The 18,776-nt window shown below is 41.7% G+C and overlaps 1 protein-coding gene across 3 annotated transcripts in view; it reads left to right on the top strand.

The window, feature by feature from the left end:
- Positions 1–800: 800 nt before the first annotated feature.
- LOC135547386 (sushi-repeat-containing protein SRPX-like) overlaps positions 801–18,776 on the top strand; it is a 34,263-nt gene continuing 16,287 nt past the window's right edge. The window contains exons 1-4 of one of the 3 annotated variants that reach the window (XM_064976375.1): positions 814–1,154; positions 10,725–10,781; positions 12,171–12,365; positions 16,967–17,143. In XM_064976375.1, coding sequence (XP_064832447.1) covers positions 1,079–1,154; positions 10,725–10,781; positions 12,171–12,365; positions 16,967–17,143 — 505 coding nt within the window. In that variant the 5' untranslated portion in view covers positions 814–1,078. Of the gene's footprint in view, positions 1,155–2,432; positions 2,756–10,724; positions 10,782–12,170; positions 12,366–16,966; positions 17,144–18,776 lie in introns of those variants that run through there. The other 2 variants (XM_064976377.1, XM_064976376.1) reach the window with 2 other exon arrangements.

Below are 18,776 nucleotides of genomic sequence, written 5' to 3'. Positions count from 1 at the left end.
ACAGTCACGCGCACACCCATGCAGTTTTCTTGTGTTTCAGCCTAGTTCAGTCTGGTTTGGTGTTATTGTTATTATAGTTCCTGAGAGGCTACTGCACAGAAGCTCTGTTTGACTCACACTACCCTCTCCTGTTTCCTGTGAAGACAAGGAGCACCTTAACACCTTCATGTGGAGACTCGCCCCTAAAGAGACCAGAGACAAGAACTGGCAGGCAGGCAGCCAAGTGTGTGTGTGTGTGTGTGTGGTGGTGGAGAGTCTTTCATCAGCTGTATACTTTCTCTCACCACTCATGTGCGAGTGTCTTTGTGAGATCTCTTTCTGTGTGTGTGGACGTGAATGCACATGTTTAACTATAATTGTGGGGACCAGAAGAATAGTAAACAAACTAAATTTGACTAACTGGGGACATTTTGTTAGTTCCCAAGAGGTCAAATACTATTTCTCGGGGGTTTAGGGTTAAGGTTAGAATTAGTGTTAGGATTAGATTTGGGGTTAGGATCTAGGGTTAGTTTGGGGGGTTAGAGTAAGAGTATAGGTTAGGGGTTAGCGAAAATAGGATTGTGAATGGGACTGAATTGTTTGTGTGTGTGTGTGTGTGTGTGTGTGTGTGTGTGTGTGTGTGTGTGTGTGTGTGTGTGTGTGTGTGTGTGTGTGTGTGTGTGTGTGTGTGTGTGTGTGTGTGTGTGTGTGTGTGTGTGTGTGTGTGTGTGTGTGTGTGTGTCCAGCAATGATGTATCACTTTGGTGTTTGAGATGCCTTTATTTGGTTGTGCTTTTAGATTTTTTTCTTGGGGAATGTATTTCCCCAGCAGCCTTGGCAAGTGGCAACTAGACCTAAATGCGTAAGCTATTGTATGAAAACAAAGTCCCTTTGTTGCAGGTTAAAATGTCTACTATAATTTGTTAGAGTTGTTTGCAGTGTTTAGTTCAGTGTTGCTGCACTTAGCTGTGACGCGCGCGCCTTGGCTCAGGCCAGATTCGATTAGGATCCTGGTGGAGTATCCTCTCGTGTTTCTGGAGCAGGAGGCGGGTCTTTGGAAAGTTGGAATGCCTTGGAAGTTTTCCTGTACTTTACAAAGATGTTGAATATGGACACCTGGCTGGTAGTGTCCCTGTTCGTGTTTGTCCAGCTCTTCTTCAGTTTAGCGTATGAAGGTAAGGAATTGCAAATATTTATCCATCCCGCGGATCAGAGGGATTTAGTTAACCCACTAGTGTCCAAATTGACACCGTCCATTTAATTTACATTTCTCAAATGTAAAGTTTTTAGATATTTGCATAACATAGTGGTTGTTGCAATTTGTTCTGTTATTACGTATTCATTATCGGTTAGCCTATATCCCACCGCTACTTTTTGAGAGCCACATTTTATGTTTACGTGGAGGGGGGTGAGGCTAGGGTAAAAGGGAATGCAGTGCGCATCTGGGGGACGTCTCCCGCAGAATTCATGAGACACTAAAACCAGCATTATGTACATGGTACCTTAGCTTACCTTCGTACTATAGCTTGTAAAAAAAACATTTATTAATTAAGTCCTTTGTTCAAGTTATTTTGCCATGCAAAGTAAGGGCGCTATCCCACTGGGCACAGACGTCAATTCAACGCAGCTATTCCACGTTGGTTCAACGTAATTTCATTGAAATGTCGTGGAAACAACATTGATTCAACCAGTGTGTCCAGTGGGTAATGAGTTTAACAGTTGTACATTCGTTTAACAAGGGGATATGTACGTTAAACGTGCCCAAATGTAACTCATCTTTACCTAGCTAATGGTCTATGATTTCAGTCAACAGAGTGGCGAATCAAATCGAAGTTGTCAATAGCCTAGATAATTCCACGTCTCCAGTAAATATTTCCAGACTACAGTCCACCCCAGTGTGACCGGCATTGGAGCTCCGTGCTCTGCAATCAGAGCCCATAGCTCCCGGATGTCGGAGCCGTCACCGGCCACAAGCCACACAAGGGCTCCTGTGTTCGGATTAACTGCACATTTGCTCGGGCTGCCTCCTCCCATTTCCTAGCTTTCCTAGACCCGCAGATCTGTGGAGTCAGTGTCTGTCCAGTGCTGGGTGGTTTTGTTTAATAAGATTGTAGGGTCTCTTTGGAGGGTGACAGGAGGACTGTACCAGTTGAATGGAACCGTCAACAGGCCATACCATTGATTTAAAGGTAGACAGACACCATGATGGGATAGAGAGACCATTATAGTTGTTTTATTTTTTTCTGGTCGATTGATTTGATTCCATGTGGTGTTCTCTCATCTTAGCTTGGTTACACAATAATTTCACACAAAGTCCCACACACATATATGCAAGCACTTACACACACACACACACTGAGAGAGAGTTGTCCAGATGGCTGGGTGCCAACAGGGCAGGGACAGTATCCTGCAGAGGAACATTCACTGAAGAGTAATGAGAAGCTGAAATAAGTTCAAGACGAGATGGGACTGTATAATAGTTCGGATGCATGGGTGTATACGAGTGCGTTTATCATGGAGTGTATGTGCATGTGTATGTCTGTATCAAGGTTAGAGATGTAAGGTGTGTCAGAGAGAGAGATTGTGTGGGTGTGTGTGCTTGAGGGTGTGTGAGGGTGTTGATTTGGAGATGTATGTGTCTTGTCCACTGGCGGCGCAGCTCAACACTTCTGTCTGAGAAACAGGCTGAAACATGTGCATACGCTACTGGAGTTAGATTTACACTGACAGGGTAAACACAGCTTGTCAAACTGATGCTTATAGCTGGAGGTCACTGGTGAGTCTGTGTGCTTGTGAGTGTGTTTATAGGGGTTGATTTAACAGGGGTCTTTGTATTTATTTGGGGGTTGTTAGTTAGACTTTGTGGCGTAATTTATGTGTGTGTGTGTGTGTGTGTTTTAAAGATGGTTGAGAAGGGTGGGTGGTTTGGGTTTTAAGTAGCCTTAGTAACCTTTCTTTGCTTTGGTGTTATAGAGGTGAGGTGTCTACTGAGAGACAGACTGAGTGTTGTTACTTTACGTGCATTGAGGTGTCTACTGAGAGACAGGCTGAGTGTTGTTACTTTACGTGCATTGAGGTGTCTACTGAGAGACAGGCTGAGTGTTGTTACTTTACGTGCATTGAGGTGTCTACTGAGAGACAGGCTGAGTGTTGTTACTTTACGTGCATTGAGGTGTCTACTGAGAGACAGGCTGAGTGTTGTTACTTTACGTGCATTGAGGTGTCTACTGAGAGACAGACTGAGTGTTGTTACTTTACGTGCATTGAGGTGTCTACTGAGAGACAGGCTGAGTGTTGTTACTTTACGTGCATTGAGGTGTCTACTGAGAGACAGGCTGAGTGTTGTTACTTTACGTGCATTGAGGTGTCTACTGAGAGACAGACTGAGTGTTGTTACTTTACGTGCATTGAGGTGTCTACTGAGAGACAGGCTGAGTGTTGTTACTTTACGTGCATTGAGGTGTCTACTGAGAGACAGACTGAGTGTTGTTACTTTACGTGCATTGAGGTGTCTACTGAGAGTCAGGCTGAGTGTTGTTACTTTACGTGCATTGAGGTGTCTACTGAGAGTCAGGCTGAGTGTCGATGCTACCTCCAGGGCATATGAAGATGGGTGGTAACTGGCAAGGGAAGGGTTTGATGGTTGGTTCTCTCCGGAACTCTGTATGTTTCTGTCTCGGCTGCTGTCTCAAAAAACAAGATGGTTGCCGCTGTCTCCTTTGTCCCGTCTCATTACTATTTTCTCTGTCAGCACAAGCAGACACTCACACAGACACATGTCCACACTCAGCGGCGCCTTCTCCTTTATTGCTCGCTCAGCATGCATTTCTACGTACAGTGAAACCCAGTCATAATGACTATGAATCATTCATATTTTACGAATGGACTGCTGTGCTGTTGGTCTAGGTGGTGAGTGACCTTGTATGTATAGTTAATTGTCAGAAAGCTCAAGCATGCCGTCTTAACACAGAGTGATGTAACCCAGGGAATTCTCTAAGCCTGCCAGCTTACTAATACCAATGGAGTAGCAGTAATAATGGTTCTTCTCATTTTCCATGGTGAGAGAGAAAGAGAGCATGACGGTAAGCGAGTCAGTGATTGATGCGTTAAGAAAGGTGTCGTGAGCATGTGATGTTGGAGAGAACACGAGTTAAAGTGGTTGGTTGAGGAAGAGATCTATTAAAGGGAAGTTGTGCACAGAGGCAGTGCGAAAAATATGGTCAAATCACTTCACTGTCTTTAGTCTATGTGTTTCTAATACCCAGATGAAATAACAGATGCCTGTACAGCCCGTTCAGTTCTCCTCCTGGCATGGTTCTACATTAACCCTATCATTGATTCCTATTACGCACAGCTCAGCTGAATAAAGCTGACTGGAACCTCAGTTTGTGTTCCCTCTGGCCCTGTTGTTCTCATTGAGCTTGGCAGGAGAGCCTCTCTCGCTCTGTCGCTCTCTCTGTTTTATCAACACTGTGTTCTCTCTGACGTCTTCCCACCCTCTGAGGAGTCATTTTCACTGTGAGAGAGAAGAGAAAAGAAGAGAGAGACTGTTAGGGATTCTGTCTGATTCCAAACCTCAGTGCACTGACAGAAAGACTGTTGGGACCGGGACCATGTTTATGTGGATGAATGACAACTTATAGGTTTTCTCTTTCTTTGTTATTGAAAACTCTGGATCTGGCCTTCATTCACACACTGATGTTAAGCAAATAAGAAATAACTTTATACTGCCAAGTTGAGTGTCAACTTCTCAGCATATCAGCTTTTATTCAAGGCTGGCTCAATTTGATGATGTGGATGAGATCGTTTCAAGTTAATCATAGTGTTATTTCATCCCTGGCTGTTCTGGAGACCGCTTTGAGTGGAAAAGGAACAGTACTGCAGTATTCTAAGATCCCTTAGGAAAGGAGAGAGACAAGTCTATAATAATGTGTTATGCCCTCTGCTGCAGATTGCTGGATGGGATGTGAGTGTCAGTCTAACTGGCTGCCTTTGTCTCTAAGGATGTGCATGTGGAGAAGATGGACTAGCTCTGCCTCTGGGAAATATCCCCTGCTATAGGCTATGAGGCTCTCTGCTGGTATGGTGTATGTCAGTAGAGCCCCCTAGGATTCAATTTATTACAGAATAACAAAACCAAAAAATCAGAGCAGAACTTTAGTTGTTGTAGCAGGACAGTAATCTGTAGAACAGTCTCGAATGAGAGAGAAAGGAAGGCCTACATGTGTGTGTGTGTGTGTTAGATTACTCTGTTGTCTGTTGTATATTATGTCTCCATAACAAAGCCCAGTAGAGATGTGTGGTAAGTTCTCCATGTGCACTCTGGTGTTGGCCCATATAGCGGTCGTACTCTGTAAGGATAGTCATATATAACCTCACTGTAGGCAGTGAATTGACTGCAAGCTTGTTATAGAACTGATCTGAAGCAGCAGCACACACCTGTGATTAGTTTCCCAGATATGTCTGTTTCCCTCTGATAGACTTCCTTGGCTGTGTGCCTCTGACTTTTCCCCTCAGTCAGCCAAATCAGATTCAGGGTCTGTATAAGGATGTGCTCAGTAGCAGCGTGATCTGACTGCTAAAACCGCAGTGCACGTGAGGCATTTGGCTGACGTGTATGTACGCCCGCCGGGCTGGGAGCGTGTAGCTGTAGCAGGAGTGAAAGACTTCTCTGTCTGTTTTGTCCCTCATGGATCCTGAACAGAGAACACATTCACACTGGGTTGGAGTCCACAACATCCTCCTCTGGTAGCGATTGGGCGTATCTGAGCTCGCTCCTCACTCCTCTCTCCCATTTACACCCCTTTCCTTCCCTCACCCATTCTCTCTCCCGCTCCCTTCACTATAATCCTCACCTTTTTCTCTCTCCCTCATGTCACTCCTTTATCTTGCATTGTGAATTGAAAGGTTATGTATCATTTTGAAGCAGAAGGCTCTAGATTATGCAGTAATTTTGCTGTGACAGCAAAGCATTGTCTGCCAGACAAGCAACGTCCCAATACTCATATCTGCTTTCCTTTTGACAACTGATATCAAATATCTTGACAGATGAAAGCAATAAGCCAGATTTCTATTGGAAGGGCCATTCTTTTTCTAGCTCTCTCACATAGAGGTCGACCGATTAATCGGAATGGCCAATTAATTAGGGCCGATTTCAAGTTTTCATAACAATCGGAAATCGTTATTTTTGGCCCCCCGATATGGCCGAATTCTTTTTTTTTTGTACACCTTTTTAACTAGGAAAGTCAGTTAAGAACATATTCTTATTTTCAATGACGGCCTAGGAACGGTAGGTTAACTGCCTTGTACAGGGTCAAAACGACAGATTTTTACCTTGTCAGCTCGGAGATTCAATCTTGCAACCTTACAGTTAACTAGTCCAATGCTCTAACCACCTGCTTTACATTGCACTCCACGAGGAGCCTGCCTGTTACTCGAATGCAGTAAGAAGCTAAGGTAAGTTGCTAGCGAGCATTAAACCTATCTTATAAAAAACAATCATAATCACTAGTTAACTACACATGGTTGATGATATTACTAGTTTATCTAGCGTGTCCTGCGTTGTATATAATCGATGCGGTGCGGGAAAAGGACTGCCGTTGCTCCAACGTGTACCTAACCATAAACATCAATGCCTTTCTTTAAATCAATACACAGAAGTATACATTTTTAAACCTGCATATTTAGCTAAAAGAAATCCAGGTTAGCAGGCAATATTAACCAGGTGAAATTGTGTCACTTTTTTTGCGTTCATTGCATGCAGAGTCAGGGTATATGCGATAATAATAAACATTTTGTTTTCAAAATGATAGTTTCCGGATTCGACCATATTAATGACCAAAGGTTCGTATTTCTGTGTTATTATGTTATAATTAAGTCTATGATATGATATTTGATAGAGCAGTCTGACTGAGCAATGGTAGGCAGCAGCAGGCTTGTAAGCATTCATTCAAACAGCACTTTCATGATTTTGACAGCAGCTCTTAGTAATGCTTCAAGCATTGCGCTGTTTATGACTTCAAGTTTATCAACTCCTGAGATTAGGCTGGTGTAACCGATGTGAAATGGCTAGCTAGTTAGCAGTGTGCGCGCTAATAGCGTTTCAAACGTCACTCGCTTTGAGACTTGGAGTAGTTGTTCCCCTTGTTCTGCAAGGGACGCGGATTTTGTGCAGCAATGAGAACCGCTGCTTCAAATGGTGTCTGTTGTCGATGTGTTCCTGGTTCGAGCCCAGGTAGGAGCGAGGAGAGGGACGGAAGCTATACTGTTACACTGGCAATACTAAAGTGCCTATAAGAACATCCAATAGTCAAAGGTTAATGAAATACAAATGGTATAGAGAGAAATAGTCCTATAAATATAATATTAACTACAACCTAAAACCTCTTACCTTGGAATATTGAAGCCTCATGTTAAATCTTCTTAGGGCTGCAATCCCGTTAACGGAATCGACATGACAACAGCCAGTGAAAGTGCAGGGCGCCAAATTCAAAACAACAGAAATCTCATAATTACAATTCCTCAAACATGCATGTATCTTATACCATTTTAAAGGTAATCTTGTTGTTAAGCACACAACAGTGTCCAATTTCAAATATGCTTTACAGCAAAAGCACCACAAACGATAATGCTAGGTCACCTCATAGCCACAGAAAAACACAGCCATTTTTCCAGCAAAATATTTTCCAGCCAGTCACAAGAACCACAAATAGAGATAAATCACTTTGATCATCTTCATAAAATGACACTCATAGGACTTCATTACGCAATACATGTATGTTTTGTTTGATAAAGTTCATATTTATCAAAATATGAGTTTACATTGGCGCGTTACATTCACTAGTTCCAAAAACATCCAGTGATTTTGCATACCCACATCATTCAACAGAAATAATAAATGTAGATTATAATACAAATTATACACATGGAATTATAGATATACCTCTCCTTAATGCAACCGCTGTGTCAGATTTCAAAAAAACTTTACGGAAAAAGAAACCCATGCAATAATCTGCGACGGCGAAGTAAACGTCATAATAGCCGCAATGATGGCGTCAATATAAACAAGAAATGATATGATAAATATTCCCTTACCTTTGATGATCTACATCAGAAAGCACTCCAGGAATCCCAGGTCCACAATAAATGTTTGTTTTGTACGATAATGTCCGTTATTTATGTCCAAATACCTTCTTTTGTTAGCGTGTTTGGTATACATATCCAAACGCTCATTCTGGTCAGCGTTACATCGGACAAAAACTTCAAAAAGGTATATTACAGGTCGAAGAAACATTTCAAACTAAGTACAGAATCAATCTTTAGGATGTTTTTAACATATAGCTTCAATAAAGTTCCAACCAGAGCATTCCTTCATGTCTTCACGAGCAATGGAACGCAAGTGAATAGCATGAGGAATAAGCATGATCAGAAAATGGCTGACTGCCAGACATCTGATTGATTCTGTTCTCATTCACTCCCACAACACCGTAGAAGTCTCATTCAAATTTCTATCGATGGTTTACATCTAGAATAACATCTGGAACCCCTAGGCAGTGCAACATCATTAATATCTCAAGGGGATTTCATTGGGGACGCTGGTGAATACATACAAAGCTCAGATTTCTCACTTCCTGTTTTGATTTCTCATCAGGATTTTGCCTGCCATATGAGTTCTGTTATACTCACAGACATCTTTCAAACAGTTTTAGAAACTTCAGAGTGTTTTCTATCCAATACTAATAATAATATGCATATATTAGCAACTGAGACTGAGGAGCAGGCCATTTACTTTGGGCAACTTATTCATCCAAGCTACTCAATACTGCCCCCCAGCCATAAGAAGTTAATGCAACCGCTGTGTCAGATTTCAAAAAAGCTTTATGGAAAGAGCAAACCATGCAATAATCTGAGAACGGCGCTCAGAAATTATTATTTTTTATCCGCCATGTTGGAGTCAACAGAAATGACATTATTATAGAAACAGAAATTACATTATAAATATTCCCTTACCTTTGATGATGTTCATCAGAATGCACTCCCAGGAATCCTAGTTCCACAATTAATGTTTGATTTGTTCGATAATGTCCATTATTTATGTCCAAGTAGCTACTTTTGTTAGGGCGTTTAGTACGCTCGTGCAGGTCCAGCCAAACGTTGGACGAAAAGTTCAAAAAGTTATATTACAGGTCGTAGAAACATTTCAATCTAAGTATAGAATCAATCATTAGGATGTTTTTATCATAAATCTTCAATAACATTCCAACCAGAGAATTCCATTGTCTGTAGAAAAGCCATGGAACTCAGGTCGCTCTCATGTGAAATGCGCTGACCAGGACCTGGCTCTCTGCCAGACCACTGACTCAAAGAGCTCTCATCCAGCCCCACGTCACAGTGGAAGCCTCATTCAAGCTTCTAAAGACGGTTGACATCTAAGTCATCCCTAGGAATGGCAACATGAACCATATCCCACTGTGTATTCGATAGGGCTGTTCAAAAACTACAAACCTCAGATTTCCCACTTCCTGTTTGGATATATTCTCAGGTTTTTGCCTGCTATATGAGTTCTTTTATACGCACAGATACCATTCAAACAGTTTTAGAAACTTCAGAGTGTTTTCTATCCACATGACTAATAATATGCATATATTTGCAACTGGGACTGAGGAGCAGGCCGTTTACTCTGGGCACCTCTGGACACCTTATTCATCCAAGCTACTCAATACTGCCCCTGCAGCCATAAGAAGTATAAAAAGGAACCACCAGCTTTCATATGTTCTCATGTCCTGAGCAAGGAACTTAAACATTAGCTTTTTTACATGGCACATATTGCACTTTTACTTTCTTCTCCAACACTTTGTTTTTGCATTATTTAAATCAAATTGAACATGTTTCATTGTTTATTTGAGGCTAAATAGATTTTTATTGATGTATTATATTAAGTTAAAATAAGTGGTAATTCAGTATTGTTGTAATTGTCATTATTACAAATAAATAAATAAATAATCGTCCGATTAATCGGTATCGGCTTTTTTTGGTCATCCAAATAATCGGTATCGGCGTTGAAAAATCATAATCGGTCGACCTCTACTCTCATAGTGACCAAGAAGGAGAGAAGGAAAGGAAACCAATATTGGAGCACTAGTCACATATCACAGTAAGTATGTTGGTGACCTCACAACAAGACCCTGAGTCACATTTCAGCAAGAACAAACAGGAGAAAACATTTTGGAATGGAGAAAAGGTTTAGGTAGTTCCTCCTCCGTTTCAAAACGTTTCCTTCAGTTTCATACTTACTGAATGTGACCCCAGTGTGAGGTTGCCATTGCACCACTGGTTTTAGAACAAGGTTGCAGTAAAAGTGATTCATTGTGCCAAACCAGCTGGGGAGAAAGGCTCCCTTGGGGTTCTTCTTCTCTGCATGTGTGAAAGAGATTTCTCTCATTCCTCTTTGGAGGAATAGTTTAGCAACGTTTTCCAACAGTGATAATCTTGATTTAATAATGACCTCTTGCAAAACACCAGTAAAGTCCAACCCAAATCTTTTGTTGAAGGATTAGGCCCACATCATGTTTTGAAACGTTGATAAACCCTTTCAATCAAATGTATTTATAAAGCCCTTTTTACATCAGCAGATGTCACAAAGTGCTATACAGAAACCAATGCAGCCCTACTCTTATCTTGAATGCAGCCTTGCTCTCTCCCTGCCTTGGTCACTAGCTGCTTTCTTCTCCCTCTTACTTTCTCAGGGTCGGGATACTATGGCTATGGAGATGATGAAGATGCATATGCTCGTAGAAACGGAGGTGAATGCTTTGACCAAGCTCTGCTGCCACATGCACGCACGCTTTTTACACACTCTGGCACTCGCTTTCAACATGCAGGAAAGTTTAGGGTTGAAATAAGCCTCTTAAACTCAAAGCATTGACTACACTTTTTATCAACATTGAAAACATTTATTTTATTTGAAAAGCCAATCAAAGTTAGCTGTGTGTCTTTCACTTCAATGTGATGTACATAACTATGTTATTTTCTTCTCCACAAGAAAGCGATATGCTTCATCCCATGTTTTAAAACTGACACAATTATGTCAAACTAACTTTCAACTTTTCTTTGAGGTCAGTCAGACATGGACTTATACCCTCTGGGCCAAACAAAACTCCTGGACTATTTATCTTCTGTAGAGACTCAAATATAGTATTGTGTTATCTTACTCAATGACAGTGGAGACTGGAGTTACAGCCAACATACACACACAAACTGTCCAGCTAGTGTATGTTTGAGAGTGTGTGTATGTGTGTGTGCGTGCTTACAAGAAAGTGTGTGTGTTCTGAGCCAGTGGGGAAAAGACTGCAGATTTTATTTCCCTGGAATACAAACCTGCTGGCCCCTCAAACTTGGCATTCCCAAAAGGAATCTTTAGGTAAGCTTTTGAGGGATGGATAGAGCCATCCAACTGGTCGAGGAAAGTTGGAGGTAACTTCAGTTTTCTTTTGACAAATCTTTATCCCTCATGCTGTAAATCAGCTCTAGATCATCATCCACTTCAGCCTCCATTCTGAAGGTTATATTTATTAATAGTTCAATTGATGGGGTTTAGTAGCTCTAATCAACAGTATGATTGAGTGATCCCGTTTAAATCCACTGGATCAAAGTGATCAAAGACAGACAGACACCCACACACACACACTCAAACTATTTCCCTTACTCTCAACCTCTATCTTTTCTTTACTCAAGCAAGTACTTGTTTTGTTGTCAAGTACTTCTTATTGTCAGTATGGATTATGGTAAGTGACAAAGCCATTTTATCATTCTGTCTACCTGTGATAAGGTGATGGATGGGTTTACACTAGCACTCCAGATTTCATCTCTTTAGTCTGCTGTAAACACTGTGTCCTGTGTTAAATCAGTATGGATTATGTATGTTGCTATGGGAAACTCACTGCCTGACTTACACTCACAGCCTCTCTTCATTTTAGCAGTAAGGTGAGAAAACACATGGATGTCCAAAACACTGGTAAATACCCCCCGGTCCCCAATAGTTAATTTACACTGCGGCACAAACAGACAATGTTTATCTCTATCCTGTATAGGAAGATGTCTGTCCAGCATCTGAACCAGAAGGACATTTATTTCAATCTTTTATGTGAATGCTATAACTCTCCCTCTTATTCCCCCCTCAACCCCATTTTTAGGGACCCCTTGGTGCGCGCCCATCAAGGTGAAGCATGGCGACGTGAGTTGTCGGAGTCCTGGGGGGCAATATTATAAGAACGTGATGGGATCGCGCTGTAAGATTCGCTGTAAGAGGGGTTACGAGATGCAGCAGGGACACCCAGAGGTGGTGTGTATGGCCAGCAAACACTGGTCAGGAAACTACGCCTGCAGGGGTGAGACCACCACACACACACACACACACAAACTCGCACACCTGGCCTACTGGCGAGACCCAAAATCACTGGACACCTTTACACCAACCATACAGTACCAGTCAAAAGTTTGGACACACACGCCTACTCATTCAAGGGTTTTTCTTTATTTTTACAATTTTTTACATTGTAGAAATAACACACATGGAATCATGTAGTAACCAAACAAGAGTTTAACAAATATAAATAGATTTTAGATTTTTCAAAGTAACCACCCTTTGCTTTGATGACAGCTTTTGCACACTCTTGGCATTCCCTCAACCAACTTCAACTGGAATGCTTTTCCAACAGTCTTGAAGGACTTCCCACAGATGCTGAGCACTTGTTGGCTGCTTTTCCTTCACTCTGCGGGCCAACTCATCCCAACTCATCAGTTTTGAGACACTGTAAAGTCCATGGAGAATAAGATCACCTCCTCCCAAGTGCCCACTGCACCGAGACTAGAAAGCACTGTCACCACCGATAAATCCACGATAATTGAGAATTTCAATAAGCATTTTTCTACGGCTAGCCATGCTTTCCACCTGTCTACACCTACCCCGGCCAACAGCTCTGCACCCCCTGCAGAAACTTGCCCAAGCCCCACCACCCACCTCTCCTTCACCCAAATCCAGATAGCTGATGTTCTGAAAAAGCTGCAAAATCTGGACCCCTACAAATAAACTGGGCTAGACAATCTGGACCCTCTCTTTCTGGACCCTCTCTTTCTGCGGCAATTGTTGCAACCCCTTTTACTAGCCTGTTCAACTTCCCTTCCCTTCTTTAAAGGGGGAGACACTCTAGACCCAAACTCTTATAGACCTATATCCATCCTGCCCTGCCTTGCTAAAGTCTTCGAAAGCCAAGTTAACAAACAGATCACCAACCGTTTTGAATCCCACTGTACCTTCTCTGCTATGCAATCTGATTTTCAAGCCTCCTTCATTCATGCTGTCAAACATACCCTCATAAAACTGACTATCCTACCAATCCTTGACTGGCAATGTAATTTACAAAATAGCCTCCAACACTCTACTCAGCAAATTAGATATAGTCTATCACAGTGCCATCCGTTTTGTCACCAAAGCCCCATATACTACCCACCACTGCGACCTCTATGCTCTCGTTGACTGTCCCTCGCTTCATGTTTGTCCCCAAACCCACTGGCTCCTTGTCATCTATAAGTCTTTGCTATGTAAAGCCCCGTCTTTTCTCAGCTCACTGTTCACCATTGCAACACCCACCTGTAGCTCGTGCTCCAGCAGGTATATTTCACTGGCCATCCCCAAAGCCAACTCCTCATTTGGCCACCTTTCCTTCCAGTTTTCTGCTGCCAATGACTGGAACGAATTGCAAAAATCACTGAAGCTGGAGACTTACATCTCCCTCACTAACTTTAAGAATCAGCTTTCATAGCAGCTTACCGATCACTGCACCTGCACACAGCCCATCTGTAAATAGCCCACCCAACTACCTCATCCCCATATTATTATTTATTTTTGCTCTTTTGCACACCAGCATCTACTTGCACGTCATCATCTGCACATCTATCACTCCAGTGTTTATGCTAAATTGTAATTATTTCGCCACTATTGCCTATTTATTGCCTTACCTCCCTAATCGTACTACATTTGCACACACTGTATATATATATATATTTATATTGTGTTATTGACTGTATGTTTGTTTATCCCATGTGTAACTCTATGTTGTTGTTTTTGTCGCACTGCTTTATCTTGGCCAGGTCGCAGTTGTAAATGAGAACTTGTTCTCAACTGGCCTACCTGGTTAAATAAAGGTGAAATAAAATGTAAAAAATCCCAAACCATCTCAATTGGATTGAGGTCAGGTGATTGTGGAGGCCAGGTCATCTGATGCAGCACTCCATCACTCTCCTTTTTGGTTAACCTGTTATGGCTGCAACCCTTTGTTCTCAATTTCTGCCTGAAGACATCTAACACATCTAACTGCCTGTAGTTCAGCCCCAGAGGCAAGGATATGCATATTCGTGGTATCATTTGAATGGAAACATTCTGAAGTTTGTGGAAACGTTAATTGAATGTAGGCGAATATAACACAGTAGATCTGGTGGAAGAAAATAGAAAGAAAGAGCATACGTTTTCTGTTTTTTATTGTTGTAATATCATCTTTCACATGTACTAGAATAGGATGCTGGAGATAATTTTGATGGATAACACAAGAGGGCAACTGTAGGTGTGCAAAGTTTGAGACTGATAATTTCAGGAATGGGTGAGCTACATGACATTTAGCATGAAGTCACCCAGGTGTCCCACACAAGTTGCTCAAATGTACCCAAGTGGCCGAATTGGTGAAATGACCTATAACTATATACAGCAGTGCAAATAACTATATACAACATATCAAAAAGCAATTCTAACACACACACACACACACACATTTTTTTTTTTTTATATTAGAAAATAAATATATAAAAAAACTGTACACACCCCTTGGAAGTCCTCGTCATAATATTTTGCTTCCTGTGCCATGTCCCATAGCAGTCTCTTTCTGATGTAAAGCAGAGGCAAACTGAACAAGTGGTGGATTTCATGCGACACAGAACACAACGACGCCTCCATGCTGTGCCCTTTTGGCTCTGAGGCACAGTCATGCCTGCAGTAATGAACTGTGGCATATGAACACCACTGGGGGTACAGGTAGAGCGGGCAGCTTGGCACCGGGGCCTCCGAGTCGGAGTCGCTATCACTGTGAAAGAAAACATTTAAAAAATATTTGTATTGTATGAGCCTTTTATCATCACATAAAAGTTCTCTGTAATAGCTATTTTAAATTGGAAAACGTAGTTTGATTACCAAGATTATAATCTTTTGAAGGGTGTAAGACACTTGCATTTTCAAGAATGTTCAATATTACGAAATTGTATTTTTAGTTGTCACTCTGAAATTTCCCCTGATGTTGATCCCTGTACAGGGACAGCCCTTCCACAGCCTGGAGGTGTGTTTTTGGGCCATTGTCCTGTTGAAAAACAAATGATAGTCCCACTAAGTGCAAACCAGATGGGATGGTGTATTGCTGCAGAGTGCTGTGGTAGCCATGCTGGTTCATTGTGCCTTGAATTCTAAATAAATCACCGACCGCGTCATCAGCAAAGCATTCCCACAACATCCCACCTTCTCCTCCATGCTTCACGGTGGGAACCACACAAGCGTTCACCTACTCTGCATCTCACAAAGACATGGCACTCAAATTTGGATTCATCAGACCAAATGACAGATTCCCACAGGTTTAATGTCAATTGCTTGTGTTTCTTGGCCCAAGCAATTCTCTTCTTTTTATTGCCATCCTTTAGTAGTGGTTTCTTGCAGCAATTCAACCTTGAAGGCCTGAACAGTTGATGTTGAGATGTCTGTTACTTGAACTCTGTGAAGCATTTATTTGGGCTGCAATTTCTGAGGCTGGTAACTTTAATGAACTTATCCACTGCAGCGGAGGTAACTCTGGGTCTTCCTTTTCTGTGGCGGTTCTCATGAGAGCCAGTTTCATCATAGCGCTTGATGGTTTTAGCGACTGCATTTGAAGAAACTTTCAAAGTTCTTGATGTGTTCAGTATTGACTGACCTTCATGTCTTAAGATCGGTGTCCCTAAACTGGAACAGTTGTTGTTAATATGCGCTAATGTGACTAGAATGACATTGTAAGTAACAGCCAACTTTCCAGGACAGTAGACATGTCTTATATGGGCAGAAAGCTTAACTTCTTGTTAATCTAACTGCACTGTCCAATTTACAGTAGCTATTACAGTGAAAAAAGACCACGTTATTGTCTGAGGAGAGTGCAAAACAACAACATGCTTTTATCATGGCAGCTGATTTGATACATTCACCTCAGAAGGTAAATAATGTACTTACATTCAGTAATCTTGCTCTGATTTGTCATCCTGAGGGTCCCAGAGATAAAAGGTAGCATAGTTTTGTTTGATCAAATCCATTTTTATATTCAAATGTAAGAACTGGGTTCTATATACTACATATCCATGTTATTATCATATTATATACTACATATTCAAGAACTGTGTTCTACAGTTTGAACCCCTGCCGTCTCTGGCCCCACACCCACCCTGATCCTTGCTTATTTAAGCTGTTCTTGCCATAATATGGACTTAGTCTTACACAAATTAACTTTTAACAAGGCACACCTGTTAATTTAAATGAATTCCAGGTGACTACCTCATGAAGTTGGTTGAGAGAATGCGAAGAGTGTGCAAAGTTGTCATCAAGGCAAAGAGTGGCTACTTTGAAGAATCTCAAGAATAAAATATATTTTTGATTTTGTTTAACACGTTTGTGGTTACTACATGATTCCATATGTGTTATTTTATAGTTACGATGTCTTCACTGTTATTCTACAATGTAGAAATGTAGTACAAATAAAGAAAAACCCGTAAAAGAGTAGGTGTGTCCAAACTTTTGACTGGTACTGTATGTAACCACTGAAGATACACACAACCAATAGAATCATTGTCAGATTCATCAGCGACCTGCTAATCATACACCCTCTTTGTGAAAATACATTTTTGGACTTGATTTGTGTTTCCCTGTCAGAGATCCGGTGTCCTAAGCTACAGATGCCTGCTAATGGTGGCTATAAGTGTTCAGATGGATCCTACTTTAACTCCCGCTGTGAGTTCTTCTGCTCCCTTGGATACACTCTGAAGGGGTCCAAGACTGTCACCTGCCAGTACCACAAGACCTGGACCTCAGGGGAGAGTGCCTGCATAGGTGAGTCAGAGAGTGCTTGTGTGGATGTGTGTGCGTGCATTTTTAGTAATTTTTTTTTAACCTTTATTTAACCAGGCAGGTCAGTAAAGAACAAATTCTTATTTTCTGCCTGTTCAGGGGCAGAACGACAGATTTGTATCTTTTCAGCTCGGGGGTTTGAACTTGCAACCTTCCGAATACTAGTCCAACGCTCTAACCACTAGGCTACCCTACAGTATGTGTATGGTGTATGTGTGTGTGGTGTTTGTCTGTAGCTGTCAAATCAAATCGATTTTTTTCAACAGTGAAATGCTTACAAGCCCTTAAGTGTTTAGAAAATATTTACTAAATAAACTGAAGTAAACAATAAATAAATAAAAAGTAAAAAATAAGAAAATAGAAAAATAACAAATAATGAAAGAGCAACAATAAAATAACTGTAACAAGGCTATATACAGGGGGTACTGGTCAGTCGAGGTAATTGATGTAATATGTACAGTCGTGGCCAAAGTTTAGAGAATGACACAAATATTAATTTTTACAAAGTCTGCTGCCTCAGTTTGTGTGATGGCAATTTGCATATTTTTTACCTTTTTATTTAACTAGGCAAGTCAGTTAAGAACAAATACTTATTTTCAATGACAGCCTATGAACAGTGGGTTAACTGCCTGTTCAGGGGCAGAACAACAGATTTGTACCTTGTCAGCTCTGGGATTTGAACTTTCAACCTTCCGGTTACTAGTCCAACGCTTTAACCACTAGGCTACCCTGCCACCCTAATATATACTCCAGAATGTTATGAAGAGTGATCAGATGAATTGCAATTAATTGCAAAGTCCCTCTTTGCCATGCAAATGAACTGAATCCCCCAAAAACATTTCCACTGCATTTCAGCCCTGCCACAAAAGGACCAGCTGACATCATGTCAGTGATTCTCTTGTTAACACAGGTGTGAGTGTTGACGAGGACAAGGCTGGAGATCACTCTGTCATGCTGATTGAGTTCGAATAACAGACTGGAAGCTTCAAAAGGAGGGTGGTGCTTGGAATCACTCTTATTCCTCTGTCAACCATGGTTACCTACAAGGAAACACATGCCATCATCATTGCTTTGCACAAAAAGAGCTTCACAGGCAAGGATATTGCTGCCAGTAAGATTGCACCATAATCAACCATTTATTGGATCATCAACAACTTCAACGAGAGCGGTTCAATTGTTGTGAAGAAGGCTTCAGGGCGCCAAGAAAGTCCAGCAAGCACCAGGACCGTCTCCTAAAGTTGATTCAGCTGCGGGATCTGGGCACCACTAGCACAGAGCTTGCTCAGGAATGGCAGCAGGCAGGTGTGAGTTCATCTGCACGCACAGTGAGGCGAAGTCTTTTGGAGGATGGCCTGGTGTCAAGAAGGACAGTAAAGAAGCCACTTCTCTCCAGGAAAAACATCAGGGACAGACTGATATTCTGCAAAAGGTACAGGAATTGGACTGCTGAGGACTGGGGTAAAGTCATTTTCTCTGATGGATCCCCTTTCTGATTGTTTGGGACATCCGGCAAAAATGTTGTTTGGAGAAGACAAGGTGAGCGCTACCATCAGTCCTGTGTCATGCCAACAGTTAAGCATCCTGAGACCGTTCATGTGTGGGGTTGCTTCTCAGC

Source organism: Oncorhynchus masou, chromosome 10, assembly GCF_036934945.1.
Source record: "Oncorhynchus masou masou isolate Uvic2021 chromosome 10, UVic_Omas_1.1, whole genome shotgun sequence".
NCBI lineage: Eukaryota > Metazoa > Chordata > Actinopteri > Salmoniformes > Salmonidae > Oncorhynchus > Oncorhynchus masou.
This window is presented reverse-complemented; position numbering and strand designations above follow the sequence as displayed.